Below are 25091 nucleotides of genomic sequence, written 5' to 3'. Positions count from 1 at the left end.
AGCTACTTTCTTTTTTATTGGATTCACTGGGGGTGACATTGGTTAATAAAATTATATAGGCTTCAGGGGTACAATTCTATAATACAGCTTCTTCCTCATGCCATGACACTGGTGATGGTGTCAATTTGTAGCTGATAGGCATCTTCATCTTGTCCATGTGCCCACAGAGGCTTTATTCAGTCTGGATGTTACAGCACCCTGCTGGGTGAACTGGGCAATACAGATGCAATTTCAAACTCCCGCCCTTTCATTAAAAAGCCGGGTCAGGCCCTAACCGGTTTGGCTCAGTGGATAGAGCGTCAGGATGTGGACTCAAGGGTCCCAGGTTTGATTCCTGTTAAACGCATGTACCTTGGTTGCGGGCACATACCCAGTAGGGAGTGTGCAGGAGGCAGCTGATCGATGTTTCTCTCTCATTGATATTTCTAACTAACTATCCCTCTCCCTTCCTCTCTGTAAAAAAAATCAATAAAATATATTTCAAAAAAAAAAAAAGCCAGGTTAGTGGGTATGGTAGACAGAAGGAGGAAGTACTAAAGAAAGAATGTTATATATATAATATAATATATATATGTAATATATATATATATATATATATATGGAAGAAAGACAAAGTAGTAGTCACTCTAGATTTTAAAAGTGATGAAAAATTTAAAAATTTCCTTCCTATAGTTAAGAAGTGTCAGAAAGTGCTGAAGTTTTTATGGTAGTGTTTTAATGTCATATTCTTAGAGTTCTTCCTCTGCTTTGTGTTCTCAAAGTTTTAGTGGTACTCAGAATGACCTTCCCTGCAGCCCTCTGCTCTGGACAAAGGGGCAGAAAGGAGCCGGGTCGGCCACTGGTCCAGAAGCTGTAATAGGCAGTGTGTTCGCAGGATTCTACTCAGCTGTTTGAATGGGTCTCAGACCCAAAACAGTTTTTTAACATTCGCATTCACTGCTCTGCTGATGTGGAGGGGGAACTCCAGAACCTGATTTGAGCTGTAGTTCTGGAATTTGGAATTTTCCTACAGATTACCGGTGGGCTTAAGAAAAACAATGTGATGCTTTTTGTTTTAATCCATGAGATTCAGATGTAAATGTGAACAGCTGTATCACAAAACATGTTTGTCAATGAATTGCATGTTTATAAACTTCTTTGGAGGATGGGAGAAATAGCAGTTTAAAGTTTATTGAAATAGTTTGATAACTGGCGGGTTTTAAGCCCTAGGAGGTCCTCAGGTTTGCTGGCTCTGAGTAAACTTCAGGAAGACTGTGAAGGAAGTCCTGAAATTTGTGTATAAGTGGATTTTTCCAAGGGAAATACCCATAATTCTAATCAGCTTTTTAAATGGGTCTTGGACCCAAAACACTTTTTAAAACATTTTAAAATTTAGAAGACTCTCCTTTTTTCTTCTCCTTACTGTTAAGTTTTGCTCACTCTGTAACTATTCTTTTGAAGGTTAGGTAATGATAATACACAATACTGTCTTTGTGCCCACAACCTGAATTATGGGAAATAATACTAATCTTAGGTAATTTTTTGAGTTCTTATTATGTATCAGATGTTGTTCTAAGAATGGATGTATTTTTTTAAATTGTCATAATAAACTTATGTGGTGGTAAGGATTGTATTTTGTAGCTCAGGAAATGGAAGCATAGCATAATTTAATAACTTCCCCCAAGTTACAGCTAAAAGGTGGTAGAGCTGGGATTTGAACCCAGACAGATTTGGTCACTGGTATTTATGAAGGATGATATTATTTCCATAGAAATACTTCCCACAATTTGACAGTGACAGTCAACCCCTATTGCATTTGGATGCAGGGTTATGATAGAATGTTGGGTTTAAAGCCATGCTTACATGGTTCTTACATGATTGACATTATTAATGATATATTTAAGGATGGTCTTTATGACCAGATAATATTCATAGGAGTGTCTATATGTGTTTGGTTATTTGGAGACATTTCCTTTATGGTTCCTGAATGAAAACATTTGTCTAATTTTTACCAGTTTTTGCTGACAGAGCTTGACAAGTAGTGGGCAAATGTGGATTGATCTATATGTTTCTATCTATTGATCTACCTGTCTATTCATCCATCCAAACAGAAGGCTGGGATTCATGGGGAGATCAGGACAGAAGACTTTCCCATTCTATCACAACTGAGGCGGTAGAGTCAGCCGTTTGGGAAGTCTGCTTTCAGAAAGATTTAAGGTATGATGCTTGGCAAAAAAGCCAGCTTTTTTCTTCAGCTCAGTATTAGCTCTTGCATTAATTTACCTAGTAATTACAGATTACTGCATGAGACTGTTGAGACTGAACATTGCCTAAGTGCTTGCTGCTACCCTATTTGATGGATTGGATGGGAAAATCCCATAGGAGAGTTGAGAGAACACCTGGGGTTGTAGCTAGTACTGGAATGTGTTATAACTATTACATTTATTACTTTGCTCTATGTCAAGGAATGGTTTCCTCTTTTTTTTTTAAAGAAGTTATTTAGTGCTGGAATCAGAAATAGAAAATAAGAGGCTCTTTGGTCTCACTTGTACATATTTTATATCAGGAGGTGGGTATTTGTATGCATATATTTTCCAGTGTTTTTTTCCACTTTGAGTCTATTGGTGTCTTGCCAGTCGTTTTCAGAAGAGCAGAGGACTGTATGTAGACCACAAAAAATGGACCAAGAACTCTGAGTCCCTATTAGCTGATCATGTTCAAATAATACACAATTACTTCTTCCTCCAATGCTGACAAGATGCAGGGACGATCAGGAGAATGACAGAAAGTGTTTACTCAGATAAAGGAATTGAAACTAAAAATGATCCTAGAAGAAGAATATATGATGCTTGTAAGGTGGGGGAGGGGGGAAGCTCTACTTATCACAGGGACATGGAGAGAGACCAGTGACACATTCAAGGACCTCTTTGTCATTTCTCCCCTTGCACATGGTTAGCACGGACTTCTGAAACTTTCAAATAATTATTCTTTAATTAAACATGTTACAGTTAGAAATCTTACGATATAGCTTTCCAATTTCTTTGACTTCCTTCATCCTCTGCAGCAACAAAAATAAGTATTGAAATGTAGTCATTTAAGAATTTTATTGTTGAAAACTATTATTTATGTTACTTTAAATATTATTAGTATGCAGTTAACCAAAACAACTCATTAACTTTGATAAGAAATTATTAGGCATAAAATTAAACTATATTGGAAGTGTATATGTGTATAGATATAGATATGGGTGGTGTTGCGATCAAGGCTTTGATTGGAAAGGGTTTTCCTAACATCCCTTTTTCAGATTGCCCCTCTGTTTGGCAAGAGGCAGGGTGAGATTCTGGATGTGGGGGGAGATGCCTCTCTTTTCATAAAATGGGAAGAGGGTGATTATGAAAGGGGAAGAGGGAAAGGAGAACTTGCTAGAAATGTGCTTGCCTCAGGCATATTTCAGGCATATCACTCATAAAATAGTGAGTCTGGAAATAGGTTTCTATAGAGCTCTCTATGCCCATAAGAGCTTGAACAGCTGCCAGCTTCCCCAGGAGTGCCTGCACTTCGCGTTGAAGGTCTCTAATCATACTTATTGCCCACCCCCCACCTGCTGAGAGGGTGGGGGTGAGATGAGGTGCCAGCCAGGTTTGGGGGCTTGGATAGCTTTTGCAGCCTAGTGTCTTCCAATCCTCCACTCTGGCCACACTTTCTCTGGGCTCTAGACACACTTGCTATTTGTTAGCTTTCCTGCATCCTATTCAAAATGCCCACCCTCTGTAGCTTTTGCTGTCCCTTCTACTGCCCAGGCTGAAGGCTTTTCTCCCTTATACGAATGTATTTGGTGCTGTCTGCATTCCCCTCTAATAGCTTTTGTCTCTGTAAATTCATCTTATTATGTGTTTGTCTCTGTAGTTATGTTTTAAATAAAGATAGGACAATGTGGCCTGTATGCCCAGCCAAGGGCAGGTCACATAGTTGACTTTTATTGACTTCAGTGAGAGTAAGTCAGGTCATCCAACAGCTTGACAGCTAAGCAGAGGAATGTAAAACATGTAGCAAACATAAGTAATATAGCAAAACCAATGTTACAATCCTATCTAATAAATGAGAAACATGTAAATTGACCTTCCCTCTGCTACGCTCACCAGCCAATCAGGAATGAGTATGCAAATTAACCCGACAAAGATGGTGGGTTAATTTGCATACACAGGTGCCGGGCAGAGAGTAGAGCGGGAGAGCCAGAAGAGAGTGGAGCAGCTTGGGGAATTTGGCTCCCCAAGCTGCCAGACGGAGAGCAGAGAGGGAGAGCTGGCGGCTTGGAGGACTTGGCAGAGTGGGAGGCTGTGGGACTGAGACAGAGCAAGAAGGGAAAACCAAGAGTGCAGGGAGCACAGGAATTCTGGGAATAGTAGTTCTGGTGGCAGCCCCAGGACTTGAAGTGGAAGCCCAGAGCACAGGGAGCACCAGGAATGCTGGGAATCATAGTTCTGGTGGCAGACGGATCCCCTAGACACTAGAGCAAAGTGAGCCTGGAGCAAGTTACTGTTGCGGTGGGTAATGGCGGGAAAGCAAAGGTGAGAGACATAAGTAAAATCAGAGTGTCTAAGAAAAATTAAAGGGAAGATATCCTAAAACTTCCAGGAAATCTTCACCAATGAAGCAAAGAAAAAAAAAGCCTCTATTATTCTGTGAGCAACAAACCAAACTGGGTTGGGGGTCTCAGACAATTTGCTTATATGATTGCAAAGACAGACAGAAACTCTTGGATTGGAGAGGGCTCCCCTAGGGCTCCCAGATTGGAGAGGGTGCAGGTTGGGCTGAGAGACCCACCCCCAGTGCACGAATCTTCGCGCACCGGGCCCCTACTATTATAATAAAAGCAGTATTTTAGGAAATTTGGTCTGGGGTAACATTTATTGAGGAAAAAACACATTAGAGGTAAGGGAACTAGCCATAAATTCATGGCAGTCTTCCAGGTGTGTAGTCTCCTTCCTATCACCTGCTCAAGGGCATAGCTCTAATAATTCATCCTTTCTCTCCACCATCACTACTTTTCTCTCTGTGGTGGGTCTTTCCAATCACTATATAGCCATGCTGTATTTTTTTCCATTAAAACAAAACAAAACAAAAAAAACCTCATGCTTTTCTCCAGCCACCACCTAGTTTTTCTGTCCCCATTTTATGGAAAATTTTCAAAGTCTATTCAGTTCTCTGTCACCAATTTCTCTCTTCTTAGTCTCTCTTGAACCAGCCAGGTTGTGGTCCCCACTGCTCCACTAAAAATGTACTTGTCAGAGGTTCTAAGAACCCCCATGCTAAATGCAGTGGTCAGTGCTTGGCTCCCACCTGTGCATACCCCTAGAGTTCTGGATTAGCTTGGAATACCTTCTTACTTTTACATCACCAGCACCTATCTGTCTCCTTTACTGGTTCTTTGTCCCCCTACCCTTTTAAATAGAGAAGTTCAAGGGCCCAGTGCTTAGGCCTTTTCTTGGTCTATACCAGCCGTGGGCAAACTATGGCCCGTTCGGCTGTTCTATCCGGCCCGCGGAGCCGAAAGAGTGGAGGGTTCTCTTGCTCTCCCCTCCGCTCCTTCACCAGCAGCAGTGTTAACATGTATTAGTTCACACAAACACTCCATCCATGCTTTTGTTCTGGCCCTCCGGTCCAGTTTAAGAACCCATTGTGGGCCTCGAGTCAAAAAGTTTGCCCATCCCTGGTCTATACTCACTCCCTTGGTGACCATATTCAGTCTCTTGGCTGTTAATATCTTCATACACGGATACTTGCTATATTTATATCTCCAATCATGACTTCTCTCTGAACTCCAGACCCAACAGTCTTTCAATATCCCTGATTAGATATCTAGTACTCAGCAGATTCCTGACTTAACCCAAAACTGCTCCTCCCACTGTCTTCCCGATCTCAGTTGATGGTAATTCCATATTTTTAGGTGCAGAGACAGTTAATCAATGAATCTTGGATTTGCCCTTGACGTCTCTTTTTCTCACACCTCACATTAATCTTCCACTAACCCATTTACCTGTGCCTTCCCACTGTTTCCCACATCTGACCTTATCAGCCCCTTCACTGTGCCACCTCGCTCCAGCCATTGATATCATATCTCATGGTATTATTGCAAGAGTGGGTCTCCCTGTTGCTACATTTCACCCTCCACCCAACCTTCTTCTCAATACAACACAAGAGCCAGAATGTTTAACCTGTTTCTGCTCTGCCTTCATTAAATAATAAAAACCAACACAAACCCACCTGACAAATAAAACAAAAAAAATCCCTGAGAACGATAACTTAAAAAAAACAAGCCACAATAATTTGTCGTTATTGTGCAACTGGGCTACTTCAGCTGGTTGGTTCTTCTTAGGTTGCTGGGGAGAAACATTCAAGAAGTTTTCTTCAGTTCATCTATCTGGCAACTCAGCTGGGCTGCCTGGAAAGTTAAAGGCTTTCCTCTTCTTTGTCCATGAGAGATAGCTCTTGTCAGCAGTTGAGAAGGCTGCTTCGTGTTCATAGAGAGTTAGGAATCTAGAGACCTTTTGTGTTCTCCCTTTTGTTTAGCTGGTGGTAATTAAAATTATAGGAAAATTTTCTTATAAATCTTGGGAGCTTCCTGTACATTTTTTCATTCCTTGAGAAAAAGACATACCCACAAAAGTCTTGACACAGGCTCCTCTTGACTTTGGCTGCAAGTCAGAATGCTGAAGGACGAGCCCTTGGGGTTTTAGAGGCGCTTCTGTCTCCCTAACAGAGCCTACGAGGCACTACATTTTAAATCTTTCTGAGGTCTTCATGAAGAGATTTTCCCCAGCCTCATATTTGATTTGATCTTTAACCTGAGAGCACATGGTGCTAGTAGACCCCTGGATGTGATTTTTGCCCTAAAACAACTTCTTTCTTTAAGAATCTTTTGCTGACTAGACAAGCAAGCAGGACAATAAATTTTCGTTTCCAACCTAGCAAGTCCCGATTCCCTCTAAATTCTGCTGAACATTTCAGTTCATCTTTCTCTTCCTGTAATTAATCCTAGGCAGCTAAACGAAGTCAGTTTTCACATTTAGAAATCTTAAGCATGTCCATAGTTCATGAGTACATTTCCTTAATTCTGTATTGTTGCTGGTGACAGTGTTGCCAAGCATCTTACTATTATATAACACCAGAGGCCCCTTCCGGCTGCCGGCTGGGGCCTTCCTTCATTCCGTGCCGCACCCTGGTGGTCAGCGCACATCCTAGCGAGTGATCGAACTCCCAGTCTCCTGGTCAAGCTCCTGAGGGGACAATTTGCATATAAGGCTTTTATTTATATAGATGAGTAGCCCTCTCTCTGATAATAATTTCATCAGTGCCCTTGCTTCTCTTCAGGTGTTTCTCCACCACCTGGTCTCATATTAATTTTAGTGCCGGTTCTTAATTGCTATGTAATAAACTACCCCCAAATTTGTTCAAGGTTTCCAGCTTAGAAATTTGGACAGAAAATAAAAAAGGCAATGACTTGTCTTCACTCCACAATGTCTATGCTCTCAGCTGGTATGATTCCAAAGCTCAAGAACTGTCTGAGATGGCTTAAGACATTGGGTAATATATATGGGTTCTCAGCTGTGGCTGTTATCTGATTCCTTCTCCACTTGGCGTTTCCACCAGGCTAAATTGGGCTTTCTTACAGCATGATGTTCTCACGGTTGTCAGACTCCTTACATAATATCCAGCTTCTATCAAATAGGAAATAGGAGCTTCAGATGCTCTTAAGAAGCCTGGGTATGGAATTCCCAGGCTGTCACATTTGTCTCATTCTATTGGAAAAACAAGCAAGTCAGAAGGTCCTCCCAGATTCAAGGGGTGAAGACATTAATATTCTCTCTCTCTCTCTCTCTCTCTCTCTCTCTCTCTCTCTCTCTCTCAATGGGTAATGTTGCCATGCTTGTTCATGGAAGGAAGGCATTGATTGATGGCAGCTATCTTTTGGAAATCTGCCACACACTGTGATCCTGTTTAAACCATAATTCATTCATTCCATTCCTCTATTCAAAACTCTCTACTGCTTTCTCATTTCACTTCATTAAAAACCAAATTGCATTGCAATGGTCAGTGAAGGGCGAAGTGGTTTGTATCTCCATGATCTCATCCACTACTTCTCCCTTAGCTCACCAATTCAGTCACATTGGCAACCTTTCTATTCCTCCGCCACCCTGCTCTATCCTTATTTAAGGGTCTTTGAACTTGGTGGCCCCCTGCCTAGAATGCTGTTCTCTCAGATATGATCCACTCCTTAACTTCTTCAGAGCTTGGCTCAACTATCCCTTTTGAGGGAGGGTTTCCCTGACTGGTATACTTCAAACTGTACTGCCACCAGCACTCTGGGCTTAAACTCTTCTCCACACACCTATTACTATTTGACATACTACCAGGTTTTTACAGTGTCATAGCCAAAACTCTTAGAGTCAGATATGTTTAGAATTCAGAGTCTTTTCCAGATTTTGAAAAAGTAATTGTTATAGACCGAATTGTGTCATGCCCTTCCCTCCTCCTCCCAATTCATATCTTGAAGCCCTAACCCCAATGGGACTGTATTGGAATAAAGGGTTTCAGGAGGTAATTAAGGTTAAACTAGGTTATTATAAGGGTAGGCCCTTAATCTGATAACACTGGTGTCTTTATAAGATATGGAAGAGATACCAAGAGTGGACATGCAACAAAAGGCCGTGTACAGACATATTGAGAAAGTGGCTCTCTGCAAGGCAAGAAGAGAGAACTCACCAGAAACCAGCCCTTCCAGCACTTTGATCTTGGAGTTCCAGCCTCCAGAATTGTGGGGAAAAAAAATTTCTATAGCTTAAACCATCCAGTCTGTGGTATTCTGTGATGGAAGCCCTAGCAGAGCAGACTGAGAGTGATACAAATGCCTTTAATATATACCATGCAGCAATCAAGCTGATTCAGATACCTCCCCAAAAGTGAAATAAGTGCAGAACATAGTCTTATGTCAGTTCAATTTATGTTTGGTTAACCTATGAATTAAGTAAAAACTTTCAGTTTTTAGAACCTTTTTGATTTACGTTTTCAGATAAGGGATTTAAATATGTTGTATTTGATTCTTTAATACATGCCTTTCTCTATTTGAATGTGAGCTACAGGAGAGCTTGTACTTTTGTTATTTTGTTCGTTGCAATAACTCCATCGTTTGTCATAGCATATGGTAGGCACTAATAAATATTTACAGAAAGGGTGTCAAAGAGTAGGGTATGTTAAAAGTAAAGGGGAGCCCTGACCAGTTTGGCTCAGTGGATAGAGCGTCGGTTGGCGGACTCAAGGGTCCCAGGTTCCATTCCAGTTAAGGGCATATACCTTGGTTGCGGGTACATCCCCAGTGGGGAGTGTGCAGGAGGCAGCTGATTGATGTTTCTCTCTCATCGATGTTTCTAACTCCCTATCCCTCTCCCTTCCTCTCTGTAAAAAATCAATAAAATATTAAAAAAAATAAATAAAAGTAAAGGGGAATAGAAAGAAGAGTTATTTCAAAGAAGATCAAGTTTATTTCTTCATTGATCTGTTTCCTTTGGCAACATACTTTTCAATTCCAAGTATGGGCAAGAGGCTCTTCTAAGTACTTGACAGGCTTTGATTCAGTCGGAGGGGCAAAGTGCAAAGAGAGTCCTGGTGACATCATCAAGATTTTAATCTTGGGAGACAGGAAAAATAAACACTGGAGGAACAGACATTGGTTACAACTGGGAAATGGATGAACTTGATTTTGCAAACATTAAGACTGAGATAAAAGTGGAACATGCAGTTGCATATGTCCTGTAATTTATTAGAAATACTGGACTGAAGATTGGGTGAGCTATATGTACAAGATATTTTGTTTTGTGACTTAATAGTAAAGAATGATTGACTGAAGCACTGTCAGAATATTTCCTCAGGAGGCCAATGCACGTATAAAAGGTTTTGGGAAGAAGACCAGAGGGATCTTTATGTCACTGTGCTGGGCTCTGACAGAAGGAATGTTCAGAAAATGTCTTCAAGAAGGTGTTGGCCAGTTTTTAGGTCTTCAGAGAGAATGTCAGACTTCACACCTTCCCGCCTAGCTTCCCTGTCATACTTACTCTGTCTGATACTCTCACAATGGATTTTATATCCCCATATGACTAGTCTTATGTACTCATCTTTTCTCTTTTAATCACAGTATAATTGACATAAAACATTATATTAGTTTCAGGTGTATAACCTATTGATTCAATATTTGTATAAATGGCAAAATGATCATCACAATAAGTTTAATTAACATTCATCACCACGCATAGTTACTGCATTTTTTCCCCATGTAATGAGAACTTTTAGAGACTTACTCTCTTAGCAACTTTCAAATATACAGCACAGTATTGTTAACTATAGTCACTACAGTGTACATTACATCCCCATGCCTTCTTTATTTACCTGGAAGTTTTGTACCTTTTAACACCCTTCAGTCATTTCACCCACGCCCAACCCTGCCTCCAGCAACCACCAATATGTTCTCTCTATCTATTAGCTCATTACTTTAAAAACATATCCACTTTAAAGAATCACTTCCTTATGAAGTTCTCATGGCAAAACCCTAACTTTGCCACCTCTCTGGCCCCCTGAAAAATATCGCCCACATCCCTCCTTTATGTTCTCTCCACGGATACTTTTCTGTGTGCAGTATTTTACAATATTGACCTGTGTTCACGTTGCCTCTCTGTGGTAATTGGTGGAGGTGGTCCTAAGGATGGCAAGAATGTGATGGTGGAGTTGGAAGGGCTGCAGTTTGGGAAACATTGCGTCCTTGTGTGACTAGCACCTTGCCCAGCACATAGTAGATCTTTAATTATGTTCTTTTTGTTGTCAGTAATTATCACATATTGCTGAGGGGTCAAGTAATATAAGGTTATGAGGAAAGGAGCTTGACTAGACTTATTTGGAAATAACCCATCAGTGGTCACATAACTTTTGGGAAACCATTCCCATCATATTCAAAAAAAGGCAAATACAATTTCTTGAGGACCGAGGGCCTAATTGGGGCCAGGCTACAGATAGAATCCTTACATTCATTATTTGGATGATACTTATGAGCTCTTTGGAGTAGTATGACCTTCATAGAACTAAAAAAAAAAAAAAAAAAAAGGACTGTTTAACATTGTGTGCCAGTTTTTTCACTGAAGGGATACTTTTACAAATTTCAAAATAAATTCTTTAATAAGTGCAAGGGGAAGAAACAAAGCGCACTCTATTGTCTAACTTGCTTCAAATCAAAAACCTTTCCTTTTCCTAATTCCAGTTACCAAATGTTTTGAAAAAAATTTTTCAATAGACAAAAACAGCGAGAGAATTTTATAAAAATAGTAGTATCCTCTATAATGAAAGCTTAACATGCTAAGTGTTCAGTCATCCAATCAACCAATCAAAGCATAATATGCTAATGATATGCTAAGGCTGCTCAACTGCTCACTATGACATGCACTGACCACCAGGAGGCAGACAGTCGACCAGTCACTATGATGTACACTGACCACCAGGGGGCAGATGCTCCAACTGGTAGGTTAGCTTGCTATTGGGGTCCAGAGCGAGATGGGCCGGACATGCCCTGAAGCCCTCCTGCAGTCCCTTCCAGGCTGGCCAACCTGATCATGAACTGGTGGGGTCCCTCGGCCTGGCCTGTGCCCTCTCTCAATCCAGGACACCTTGGGAGATGTTGGAGAGCAGGTTTTGGCCTGATCCCACAGGCCAGGCCAAGGGACCCCACTGGTGCATAAATGCGTGCACCGGGCTCCTAGTAGTTGATAATTATTTAGTGCCTCTTCTCTTGAGAATGCAAGAGAACAAATACACAGTCATAACAATATTACTCTATCACTTTAAAACTTGTAATAATCCCAAATGTCAGATTTTAAAAATCTATAGTTTATATCTTTAGAGTCTACCCCTAAGAAGCAAGATTCTAGTTCTCATTGTTTTGTGAAGGACCTTTAAAACTTCAGACATGTGACGTGATGATGATTTTAGGTTTGATATTGAGGTATTTCTCTTCTAAAACCTCAACCTCTCTTAATTCAAGGCACATTCGAAGTTTATAAAGCATTTGCTTCCAGGCTACAGGTTTGAATCCAGATAGGCTAGCAACAGACCAGATTGAAGAGCCTGTACTATTATATTCTGGATTTAACAACCCCATGACTCTCTACTCCTCCAATACCTCATTCCCCAAGGTTCCTTCCCAGACTTTTGCTCTAGGTACCCCTCTGTCTGCTGGTAGTGATGGGATGAGCAGTTGCTTAGATCTAAGGTATAGACATATGCAGTTGTGTTGCCAACTGCATAAGTTCTGTGTGCCCCATAGTCCAGGCCCAGACTGCAAGTACCAGTCAAGGTTAACACATGCAGTGAAGCAGGCTTCTCCCAGGTCCTACCTTTCAGGGAAAATGAGGGTAAGAACAAGATACTGCCATTTAGAAACCTCTTCCCATCTCCCCCTCCACTTCTGGGTCCTGACTGTCCAGCTCTGAGCTGCCAAACAATTCCCTTCTCCACCCATGGGATTTTCACAGATGTGGCATCAGTTCCTGAGCACTCCACAAACCACCTTATTTCTCTGGAACCTACAGGGCGGATTTTCAAAGAAGGAGCCAGCTGCCCTTGCTGATTCTTCATCTAACTGATCCATACAAGAAACAGTAGCTATATAAATATATGATGCTATATATCAACCCACACTGGGAAAAGATCCCAAAGATCTGAGTGTGAAAGCAAGAGTGGTAGCTTAGTCACAGTGAGGAGATTTCCATCTTCTCATTCATCCAAGGCGGAAAGGTGGTAATTGCTCTGCGTTGAGTTATGAGGAAGCAGAGCTGTCTCTGAGCAGTTGTGGATGGCATGTTTACTTTAGTTGTTCTGACCCAGAAAGTAGTGGTATGAAAATAAGTGGAATGAAGTAGATGGCATTGTAGAAGTATTTTGCTGGTGGTACTAGTGTTGTTGCAGGATAGTTACATCTAAGATCCAAAATTAAAACAAACCAAAATCTACAGCCCTTCAGTTATTGTCAATACATGTGGGGTTATGAACCCCTTCCCAGCCTATTGCAATCCTAGATTTGGGGGATAAGTTGACCTCTTTTGAGATTGAAGCTAACATGGAGAGACAGCACAATGGATCATGCGTGCCTTGTACTTTCTGTTCCCTGAATGAGCTACTAGTGAAGAATTGAACTGGGAACCCAAGACACAAGGTCAACCCCAATATTACCTCTTTGTGTAAAACTGCAAAAATACATTTAGTTTCTCTGCACTTTGGTTCTCTTCTGGAACACTAGGATGATTAGACTGGAGGCATTACCTCAGGTGTCAAATCTGATGGTTTTGAGGCTTAGCACAAGGTAGATGAATTTGATCATATGCTGCTAACCATCTGTGACTGTCACAGATGAACTTAGGCACTGGAAGGGACTTCAGACATGGACCAACCTGGCCTCCTTATTTTAAAGATTAAAAAAAACAACCTGAGGCTAAGAGACATGAAGTACCCTGCTAAGGCCACTTAGCTATCTAAAGACAAAACCAGGAGCAGTCAAGTCTCTGGCTTCCAGTCCACTCCATGGTTTTGGTACATTTGGAAGGCTCCCATTGTCATCAAAGAGCCTTCAGTCTCAATATTGCATGAACTATGGTTTTGGAAATTATGCTAATGATGCATAGACTAGAAAGATGGCAGTCTGCATGAAGTCTAGTAAATGACAGGATGGTGAACATCTCTGCCGTGTTTACACAAGCCCAAAGCGGTGATTCTATGTCTGTAGAAATGAATGTTTGTGGCCCAAGCACATGACAGCAACACATTTAATGTTAGTTGCCTGGGAGGCTATGTTCTATAACTGAGTGGAGATAATTTTCTATTTTGCATTCTAACCTAGATGATATAGTCTACAAGACTTTCCGGTTTCCTTTGTTCTCACTCCGCCATTTGTCAAGGAATCTTTTTGTTAGTAATTTGATCATTTAGGTTAATAGTGCAGTCTCAGTTATTTAAGGAAGGCACTGGTTCAAGAAGTGGCCACCCACTTTTAGCCATTATACCACTCCACACCCAGTAGAAAGGGTCAAAATCTTAAAGACTGTAACAAATGTGAAATCTTATAGAATGAATGAAGCACGTTGGGTGTTTGAAAATGTCTATCAGCCCATCTTCTTTGCACAAAGCTAAGGATCATGAAAGAGAAACATGAAAAACAAAGAATAGAAAGAAGAAAGACATGGTAACCTACTTATAGTCGTAGTTTTAGGAACTACAATTTAAATAAGAACATGTAATGAGACCCATGAAAGAGGAGGTAATGCACATAAACTGTCAGTCTCCTAATGGAAGGGCAGGCATTCTGATAGCTGTGTCCCAGACCCAGCGCTTGGCGAGAAGAAAGAACCAGCAATGCCATGAAAGGCAGACAAGTCCTGCTGTCCAGTCCAAGGAAACGAAGGCCAGCACCCACATGGACCACACTGCAACTCAAGAGTCCAAGCACTCAACCAGTTGCCAAATAAACTGCACTAATACAGAGTCTGCCTCTTAGCAGTTGTATAAGCACTGTTGCTTTGCTATATAGACTGGAGAAGTTAAGTTTACTTGTCACAAGCAGCTTGTCAAACCGTGCTTTAGAAACAAAACCTATGGGACTTCTACTGCAAATTTGTGGCCACTGTGTTGATTCAGAGATCCAAAGTTCAGGGCACATTTTATAAAAAAGCCAAGTATTTGGAGTGGGAGACAACAGAGGCCTCGTTGGTAGGAATAATTAAACCCTGGAAGAGTGACAACCAGCTCTAGTGAAACAGTCTGGAGACGGGACTGAGGGATTTTGTGGTCTAAAGTGCATCTATGTTTAATAAAAGATCAGCTTCGCCTTAGACTCTTTAACTTAATTATGTTATTTCTGAGGATTGTGGCAATGGTACCCCTTTGCTTCTGTAGGGGCTGGGTGAGAAGCAGTGGAAATGTGAGAATCCAGCGGGAGATGTGCGGTGTAATTAAGCTGTTGCTTTCACTGATAAGCTATTATCAGCAGGTAATAAGAAATGTGCATCATTCCAAATTGTCATATGGCATCGAGTGCTGCAACAGATGAGGTTATGTCTTCTGTGGCAGCAGCAAGCAATCATATAGAGATGGGTGCCATTATGGCTGCTATAAATCATAACATACACTTTAATAGTTAAACAATTATCTATAGTGGCAGTACTGGAAAATTGTTTGGTAATGATTGGCTGATTTTTATGTTGAAGAATAATTTTTATATGAATCTTTTTATATAAATACCCGAACAATTCAAAAGAAGAAAATCCTTTTTGAACATATACTTGGGAACTTTTTATTGGTTGGCTCATTTATCTTTAACTAGAAATATTTGAAGGATCAGAAAGGCACCAAAATAGCCATATATATATATATATATATATATATATATATATATATATATATATATTCCAAAAAAATGTATACACATGTTTGAATAATTATAAAGGCACTATCTATTAAAATACATTTCATTTTTAAAATTGAGCTATTAGCTGTTAAGCTGTGTATACATTTTTTGGGGAAACCCTGTATATATAATATTTTATACATATATATTTAGTATTCCTTTTATATGAAGATGTTGCGTAGTAGGACCAAAGAAGTAAAAACCGGCCACTAGATTTAGACCTCTCTAGTTTCCTGTTGTTGAAAGCCACAAGTTAACAAGGGATAAAAGGAAAATCTTTCTTCTTGAAGGGCTAAAACTACCAGGCTTCTCTCTTTTCTTTCTCTTTCCTTTCTCTTGGTATTGTTTCTTTGTCCACTTATCTCTCTTTCCTCATCATATTTTTCATGTTCTTCAAATCTTAGCTCAAAATTACCAGCAGTAAAAACCTGACCTTGACCCACCTGGCTGTCTTCTTCCACTTTGATTCTGCTGTACCAGCTGCGCCTTTCCATGACCGTTTGACAGCCTTTTTTTGTGTGAGAATTTTAAAATGATATCAAGGGGTATGTCTTGTCAAATGTTCATTTCAAGAAAAAGCTGGCACCGGGGAGTCAGTCAGTCACATCGCTAACGCATGTTTAATTTGCCAACATTTTTTCATAGCAAGGCTTCCCCGAAGAAGGAATTAGTTAGTGCGAGTTTCATTCACTGTAAAGTGGCACTTTAATAACACTGAACTAGGTGGTAAGGGTGTTAATGGCCATTTTCCTCTTGCCAGTCCTGAGGGAGGGTGGAACAGCCTGATGTGAGGGATCCAATGACTGGTTCATGGTGAGGTGTTATCTTCACAGAGTGATAATCACTAATAAGAGGTGAGACTTTTGAGTGTTCACTCTCTGTCAAGGCCTGTTCTATGTAGTTTGCATGAATGAGCTCACTTGAACCTTACAATGACCAGTGAGGTGGGTACTCACATTGACCCCATTCTGCAGAGGGAGAAACAGAGGCCCTAAGACAGGGGTGGGCAACCTTTTTGTGAGTGCGTGCCCAAACCAGCAAAATCTCTGACATCTCTGACTCAAAATTCTTCTGCGTGCCAACCCTAATTTTTTGAGAACGTGTTACGCCTACTTGATATCTCTTAAGGTGTACGTATGTGAAGAACCTTGAAGAAATAATAAAATTCATTCGAGCGACAAAAACACAGTATATGATGATGAAAAAATACATTTATTTTTTAATGTGTACATGTACACTGATAGTCCGACAGAAAACTTTATGACTCTGTTTGATATTATCTGTGGGACTTTTGCTGCTGCATCACTGATGACAGAGATTTTACATCAGGTTTATATTTCGTGACCTTCAGAGATATGCACGAGCTACTACTTTCATCCGTCAGGCTACTCCTATTACGAGACTTAACAAAATTCATCACTGAGAGCAAAGATTTACAAGCGTATGTGGATGAAACCAAAACACTGGTCGGATCTAGGAAGGCAGGGAGAGTTAAGGCTGAGGCATAGAAATTGCTCTTCCCCTTTCTCATCAACCCATGTTTATGGTCTTAAAGATAACTTGTTATGTAAAATTATTTATCTAAGATGCACCTACACTGAATTTATCTGAAAAATAAAAAAGTTGATATTAAGAAAAAAATTGTAAATGGAAGATTATAAGAGAAGGTTTCGCATGCCAGCAAAAGTTACTGGTGTGTCATGTTTGGCACGCGTGCCAGGGGTTGCCCACCCCTGCCCTAAGAAATTCATTAACTTCCCCCAAACCTTAATGTTAGTAAGTGGCTATGTCAGAATTCAAATCCAAATCTGTTTGACACCAAAGTCGTGCTATAGCTAGATCACAGTTGTACAACAGAAACTTTTGCAGTGATGAAAATATTCTGTGTCTGGCCGATGTGGCTCGGGTTGAGCATCAGCCCAGACACCAGGAGGTCACCAGTTCTATTCCCAGTCATGGCATATGCAAGGATTGTGGGCTTGATCCCCCGCAGGGGGCATGCAGGAGCAGCCAATCGATGTTATTATTTCTCATTGATGTTTCTATCTCTCCCACGCCCTTCCTCTCTCTCTCTAAATATCAATAAAAACATTTTAAAAAAATGTTTTGTATATGCTGTGTGCAGTATGGTAGCCAATAACCGCATGAGTACTTGAAATGTGGCTAGCTCAACTGAGGAAGTGAATTTCCAGTTTCATTTTATTTTAATAAACTTATGATTATATTAAAGTAGCCATATGTGGCTAGTGGCTACTAAATTGGACAGCACAACTCTGGGTACTTTTTGTATGTTGCAGACTATAAGCTAATGGGAAAACCAAGTCAGGAAAATACGTTAATAGAATATGCTATTCTTTCTCCATTTCTAGAGTTTCCCTAGATCCCACATTAAAGAAAAAAGGCCGATCTGTTGCCATATGGAAGATTCAATTTAAAAATAAATTAGTGACTGCCTCCTCTGGTTCAGGCACTGTACTAGGCTTTGGGCATTCTAAATTACCAAGCTACGGTTCCTGTCTTCAAGGAGCTCATAATCTCAGTAACTCTGAAGAATATTTTAAACATTTTTTCCCAGAGTTTCTTCATAGATGATAACACAGAAATTTAGATCTCTCCTCTCTAATTCTTTGCTGTGTTTTGCCCTCATTTTTAATATTTTCTTAACAAACATAGACTCTTCTTTTTTTACTGCAAAATAGACTTATTGATGCCAACTCTGAAATGTTGCTGGAACCACTCTCCTCATAATCCATTTACAATTATCCATTTTCAGAAGTGTCAGTCCTATAGTGTTCTGGTCACTTCCAATTATTTGTCTAGTCCAGCGGTTCTCAACCTGTGGGTCGCGACCCCTTTGGCGGTCGAACGACCCTTTCATAGGGGTCTCCTAAGACCATCCTGCATATCAGATATTTACATTATGATTCATAACAGTAGCAACATTACAGTTATGAAGTAGCAACGAGAATAATTTTATGGTTGGGTCACAACATGAGGAACTGTATTTAAAGGGCCAGAACGTTGAGAACCACTGGACTCTAGTCTATTTAAAATCCCAACCACATCTCCATATGTTCCTCCAGTTGAAGTAATAACTGGGACTAGTAAGGGAAAGGGGTGCCTTCTAGCTTCCTCTTTCTAGTCCTAATTGTTGGAAGTTAGAGACTGAGAGGGTGGCATAGGACCAAAGGGCCAGATGTCTCCTGCTTAACTAGGCCATCCTCTGTCGGTTGTTGCTTCTTTTCCTGGCTAACAGTAACTGATCTTTGATACCTTCTGTATGAGAGGATTCTAAAGTTGGGCTCTCTTATAGGATATGTGTGTGAGTTCTTCCACATTCCATATAGTGGCCTCCCCACTGGCCTTCTGTGGGTGATCAGGCTTAACCTCCCCTGGTGGTACAGCTCAACAGCTCTCATTATCTGAGTCCCATTGGAGGCCAGGCTTGATCACAGCTTTGCTGGATCAAACACTGGAAACAAAATATGATACTTTTCTCCATTGTTTTTTTTCTTTTGCCAGGTAAGTTTAAGAGCAAGTCAATAATACCATTAGCTGAGATGATATCCAGCCAAGGGATAAAATGCCAGTCTGTATTAATCATCTCTGGCTGCCATAAAAATACCATACTTGGACTTCTGGAAGCTGGGAAGTCCAAGATCAAGATCAAGATACTGGCTGGTTCAGTTCTCTGATGAGGACTCTCTTCCTGGATTGCAGATGGCTGCCTTCTCACTATGTCCTCACATGGTGGGGAGGAGAGAGGAAGCAAGCTCTCTAGCGTCTCTTCTTATAAAGGCACTAATTTTATTATGAGGGCCCCACCTTTATGCATTCACTTAACCTGATTACCTCCCAAAAGCCCCATCTCCAAATACCATAACATTAGAGGGTAGGGTTTCAATGTGAGAATTTGGGTTCAAACATAATCTCTCTGTGTATAGCCACATAACAATTTTCATCCTGTCCTCAGCTTGTGATTTCAATCTTTGTCTTTCCCTGACTGGTATTTTAGTCTCCTGTATATGGACTGGGGTTGGGCTCTTGAAGTGGAGTTAGTGATTTGTAAGTCATAGACATATTAAGGGTTTGCCTACCTCTGCGTTAGTCCTGGAGCAGGTATCTGATGTAGCTATGAAACTCCTTTAGATTGTGGGCCAACCTAAAGCTTCTTTATTCCCAACATTGGGTTTTAGTCACCAGTTCCAGGGAAAATGTCAAGCTACATTTAAAATCCTATTAAAATATAATTCTTCACCCACCCTCTTGAATTCTCAGCCTCCACAAGAAACATTCCCTTTGAGTAACACTACTTCAAGGCCAGCTCAAATGTACCTACTCACTGAAGTCTTTCCAAGTTCCTTATCTTCCTAATCTCTATAGAATTAATTGCCTCACTCTATTTTTACATGGGTTTTTCTTCATTCTTCTATTGAAACACTAACAGCTTTATTTAGGTTTTTGAAGTTTTCCCTATGCACAGGTTGGTGAGTTCCTTAAGTATTAAAACCAGTTATTAGAGCATCTAGTATAGGTCCTTATATACAATCTTGAGTAAATATTTTTCAATAAATAACTCAAGAAAGTACCAGTATGCAAACATATATATTGAAAGTCTAAACTTTTGGACTTAACATTATATTAACTTTTAACTTTATCAGTAACAGTCAGAAATAAGATTATACATACAATTTTATTATTAGTATAGATATTCTTTATATCATGAACCATTCTTATCTTTGGTTAAAGTGTTTCTTAATTTATCTTACAAAATAGGATTTATAATGCTTAACTCTTTTAAATGCTGTAATTAAGTTACACTACCTTTTAAGTAGGAAACATACTACTTTATGGTTTCCTAATGGTATAATCTGTTGGCATAGTTAAACTCCTTCAAAATGACATATTCCTTGAAAACATGATGTATTTTACTACTGAGTGTCTGCAGGGAGAGTTTGTCACTTCACTCTTAGAATAAATGTTTGCAACTTAGAGATGGTCAGTAATGACACTGAGTCCACAAACACATTTGACATCACATTTGCTTTGTGGGGGGTTTTTTTTTGTGTGTGTGTGAGAGAAAATAAAAAAAATTTCACTGGAGAACTGTATGAAATGTTATAGTTTCTTTTAAATGATGTATGATTATTTGTCTTCCAAATGAAATAGTCAACATGGATTTGAGTTAAGTTATGGGGAAGTCTGAAGGTTTTAGGAAAAATTAACCCCCCCAAATTCCTATTGACTTCTGAAGCTTTCTCCATATGAGTCTTCCTGTTTTTCTAGCCTGATCTGTGAGGCGGGAACTAAATGTGAGGATGGGAGAATCGTTCAGTACGTACTTTTAAATCATTTTACCCCTCTCCTTGACTTCTACAGAATTCATTTCCACATACGGCCATCTGGTTATTTGAAGCAGTATCCCACCATGTGCCATGCTGGTGTTGTCACAGGACGCAGAGAAGTCAATGTTAGCATATAGCCAGCCAACAGGAAGTCATGTAAGTAAGGTTTTAAGAATTATATCAGGCAGTATAGATTTTTTAATGTAAGCATGTAACGAATAATAATGAAGATGTAGCAAACCCGGTGAAGTTATATATAGGGTGTCCCAAAAATGCATATATACACTTTTAATATTTATAAAAGTATTGTTTATTAAATTACATTTCATTTTCTTTTTTTATATTTTATTGGAAGGGAGAGGGATAGAGAGCTAGAAACATCGATAAGAGAGAAACATCAATCAGCTGCCTCCTGCACACCTCCTACTGGGGATGTGCCCGCAACCAAGGTACATGCTCTTGACCAGAATCGAACCTGGGACCTTTCAGTCCGCAGGCTGACGCTCTATCCACTGAGCCAAACCGGTTAGGGCAATTACATTTCATTTTCAAAATTGAAATGTAACATCTATCAGCTGTTGAAGTGTGCATACATTTTTGAGCACCTGTATATACTCAGAAATTTTTAAATGAGCATTTTGGCTATAAAGGAAAATGCCATTTGTCATAGAATATTTAAGGCATTTTCTGAGGACAGAGAACATTGCATATATCAGAGATGGGCAATATGTATTTTTTTCTGAAAAGAGCCAGGTGGTAAATACGGTAGGCTTTGTAAGCCAACTGATCTTAGTCATAACTGCTCAGCTCAGCCTTATTGTTGTTTGGCAGCCGTAGACAGAATGGGCGTGGCTTTCTTCCAACAAAGTCTTATTTACAAAACAGGTGAAAGGTTTGGCCTGTGGGTCATAGTTTGTCCACTGTTGGCATGCAAGGTGAAGACATTCTACATCTCATTTTCTGTAATTATTTATGTTATTTTTGAAAGGAACTGGAGAGCTTAAAATTAAATAATGAATGCAATTCAACTACTCAATTTCTGAGTGATTTTGCCACTGTCAAAAAAGTAGAAAATAATGTAGATTAGGTTTTTTGGATGGCATATTGAAACTTTTGAAAAATATTTGGGAATAATGTAAATTAAAGTTCAGCCTCAAGAACTAAACAAAATAAAGTTACAGACATGGAAACCCAAGAAACTGACTTTCTCTTGATAAAGTGAATACACTTTTATTTTATTTTTACTTTCAGTAATATTAGCTCTTTGAGAAAAAATCCTGGGGCATGTGTATAGATCAGGAAAAATATGAAATAAAGGGTTTATGAAAAATGAAACTCTTTACAAGAATCTTAAGAGGAAAAGGTAAATTCCTGTCTTGGGCAATCATTTCTGGCATCAGAAAATAATAAGTAAATAAACATTGAAAGGAAAAGTATGAAGAACGTGCTTTTTTCCTATAATTACCTACAAAGTACAACTTATCCTCTAACTTCATATCCTTCCTTGAAACTGCTCTATTTCCTAGAATTTTAATTAAGAATTCCTCAAACTGAAGAAACGTACTAACAGTCTTAGGGAAAAACACATACTAGGTATTGCTACCATTGAGGAACCCAGCAATCATTAAGAAGTAATATATCAGGATAAAGAAGGGATCATACTAGGAATGAAATATGATTTCTATTAGAGTAATTCATCATATTCATTGATCTAAGGGAGAAAAGGCATATGTAGCATATGTTAATCTCTATAGATGCTGAATAGTCATTTGACAAAATGCAACAGTCATTCTGCATGTTAAGAAAAACAAAAGATGACTCAATAGAGTAAGAGTTAAACATATTATGACCATGACAAGCTGACAGACTGTTTATGCACAAACATGCACAGACACAAACATCTGAGCCCGGACACAGCCTTATAAGTAATGGCAAAATGCTATAGGCTTTCTGCTGTGTCTGCTATAAGTACAAATGAAATGAAAAGGGTGCATAGTTCTCACCATTAGCAAAGCTCTGCCTGAGTTATTAGTCAGCAAAGCTAGACAGGAGAAAGGAATGTGAGGATAACATTTAGGAAGGTGAAAGTAAAACTGTTATTTGTGGGTGACTTAATACTTAGAAAACCCAAAGAAGCTAAAATGTTTCAATTCCAACATCTAAAAGAGAAAAAAAGATAAATCTGACACATAAGAAAATTTTTTTTGGTTGGCAAAAACAATTCAAAACAAAAAACCCCAGCTACTCTGGGGAAATTCTAAAGGAGAATGATAAACTAAGAAAAAATATCTGCCTCTCAAATAACCAAGCATTTTCTCGCTGATATGTTAAATTGTGGGGGTGTGGGGAAGTGCAAAGCAATAGAACGATGGGCAAAGATTATGAAGGGATAGTTTGCATTAAAAGAAATACAAATTCCATTTCAACTCATAACAATATTCAACCTCCTATAAAATACTCGGTTTTTACATTTTATTTAAGAACTATGGGAATGTAAGTATATATTTCTGAGTTTGCTTGCGTTTCATAGGGGCAGTTTCAAGAACCCACAGGAACTAATAAAAATGGTTGTCTGAATAAAGACAAGAGGGTGGAGGGAAAACAGGGTGGCCAGGGACAGGAATCGGCACGATTTCTAAATGGATACCTCTCATATTGTTTTGTTTTTCAACCATGTAGATAGATTACCTTTATAGAAAAAAAATATTATAAAATGTATTTTTTTTCAAATTTGTAAAACGAGGAATTGCATCTCATTTTATTTTGTATTCTTGATTATTATAGACATTGAATTTCTTTGTTTTCATTTATTATTCATTTTTTCATTTTTTGAAATTATCTCTTCAGTTCCCTACATTTAGAGATATTTTCATTTTTGTAAACCAAATTTTCTAATTCCCTACAACAGTGGTCGGCAAACTGTGGCCCCTTGAGTGTGGCTCTTCCACAAAATACCACTTGTGGGTGCGCACATCCAGTGCGATTGAAACTTTGTGGCCACACTCAAAGGGCCAAAGAGCCACATGTGGCTCACGAGCCGCAGTTTGCCGACCACTGCCCTACAATATAAGCAACCAGTACATTTTAACATACTTATTTCGCTTAAAAAAATCTGTTTATCTTATCATTTTGTTTACTATACATTAACTTACAGGAATTCATGATTTTTATTTTGTCAAATCTATCCATCTTATTTTCTTAAGTATTTAAAAAATTGTTTTAAAGCCTATCCAGGATGATATACTTATATATTTTTTAATAGAATGTCTTTTTTTTTTAATTCTCACCTGAGGATATTTTTTCCATTGATTTTGGTTTTTAGAGAGAGTAGAAGGGAGGATGGAGGGGGAGAGAGAGAAAAAAACATCGACATAAGAGAGACATATGGAGTAGTTGCCTCCTGCTGGAGGGTTCTTTTTTTTTCCTTTATTGATTAAGGTATTACATATGTGTCCTTATCCTGCCCCCCTCCTCCCACCCATCCCCCGCTCATGCCCTCACCCCCCTGTGTCTGTGTCCATTGGTTATGCTTATATGCATGCATACACATCCTTTGGTTGATCTCTCCCCCTTACTGGAGGGTCCTTGACCAGGAATCGAAACTGGTCAAGACTAAGGGCTGATGCTCTAACCACTGAGCAATCTGGCAGGGCTAGAATGCCTTTTTTTTTTTTTAAAGCTGGAATTTGTCATATGATGTGAGATGAGAATATTATTCTTCTCCTAAATAGCTAACCAATGGCTTCTCAGAATGTTTGTTAAATAATGTTCCCTTACCGGCGGTGTCATGATTCAGTGTTTCATGAAGTCATCTATTCGTACTTCAGTGACAAATTTATTTTTTTGTGTGGTCAATTTTAACATCCACTAGGTCTAGTTCCTCTTTATCACTTCTCTATCTCAAAATAATTTTCACCAGTGGATTTTTCCCTATCAACTTTAAGATCATAGTGTCAGTTTAACTTTCTATATCCACTTATATGTCAAGTTCACTTCCAATTTTATTTCTTCTGAGATAATTTGGAAAAATAATAACTCTGTAGTGTATAGTGTTCCCATCCAGGAATAAAGTATACTTCTCAAATTATTTTGAGGATGGTCTTAGGGCGACTCTTGTGAAAGGGTCATTCGACCGCCAAAGAGGTCACGACCCACAGGTTGAGAACTGCTGTTCTATTGTCTGATTTTATTGACTTTTATTCAAATTCAATATATTCCTTATCATGTTCATTCTTAAGAATATAATTTTGTCATTAATATGAACTAAGTAATTT

General features: G+C 39.3%; 1 protein-coding gene across 9 annotated transcripts in view; it reads left to right on the top strand.

Annotated features, from left to right (window-relative positions):
• The window catches only part of IL15 (interleukin 15), a 62636-nt gene that overhangs the window by 1168 nt on the left and 36377 nt on the right, over window positions 1-25091 (top strand). For 4 of the 9 annotated variants that reach the window (XM_059697950.1, XM_059697953.1, XM_059697949.1 and 1 more), the window contains exons 2-3: window positions 2091-2196; window positions 20852-20973. The exons of 2 other annotated variants lie outside the window; for them this stretch is intronic. In XM_059697950.1, the coding sequence (XP_059553933.1) occupies window positions 20908-20973 (66 nt within the window). In that variant the 5' untranslated portion in view covers window positions 2091-2196; window positions 20852-20907. The remainder of the gene's footprint in view (window positions 1-2090; window positions 2197-20851; window positions 20974-25091) is intronic. 3 more of the 9 variants (XM_059697952.1, XM_059697951.1, XM_059697955.1) reach the window with 2 other exon arrangements.

The sequence above is a fragment of the Myotis daubentonii genome, chromosome 5 (genome assembly GCF_963259705.1).
Source record: "Myotis daubentonii chromosome 5, mMyoDau2.1, whole genome shotgun sequence".
NCBI lineage: Eukaryota > Metazoa > Chordata > Mammalia > Chiroptera > Vespertilionidae > Myotis > Myotis daubentonii.
The sequence above is the reverse complement of the archived record's forward strand: the minus strand, read 5'-3'. Positions and strand labels throughout refer to the sequence as shown.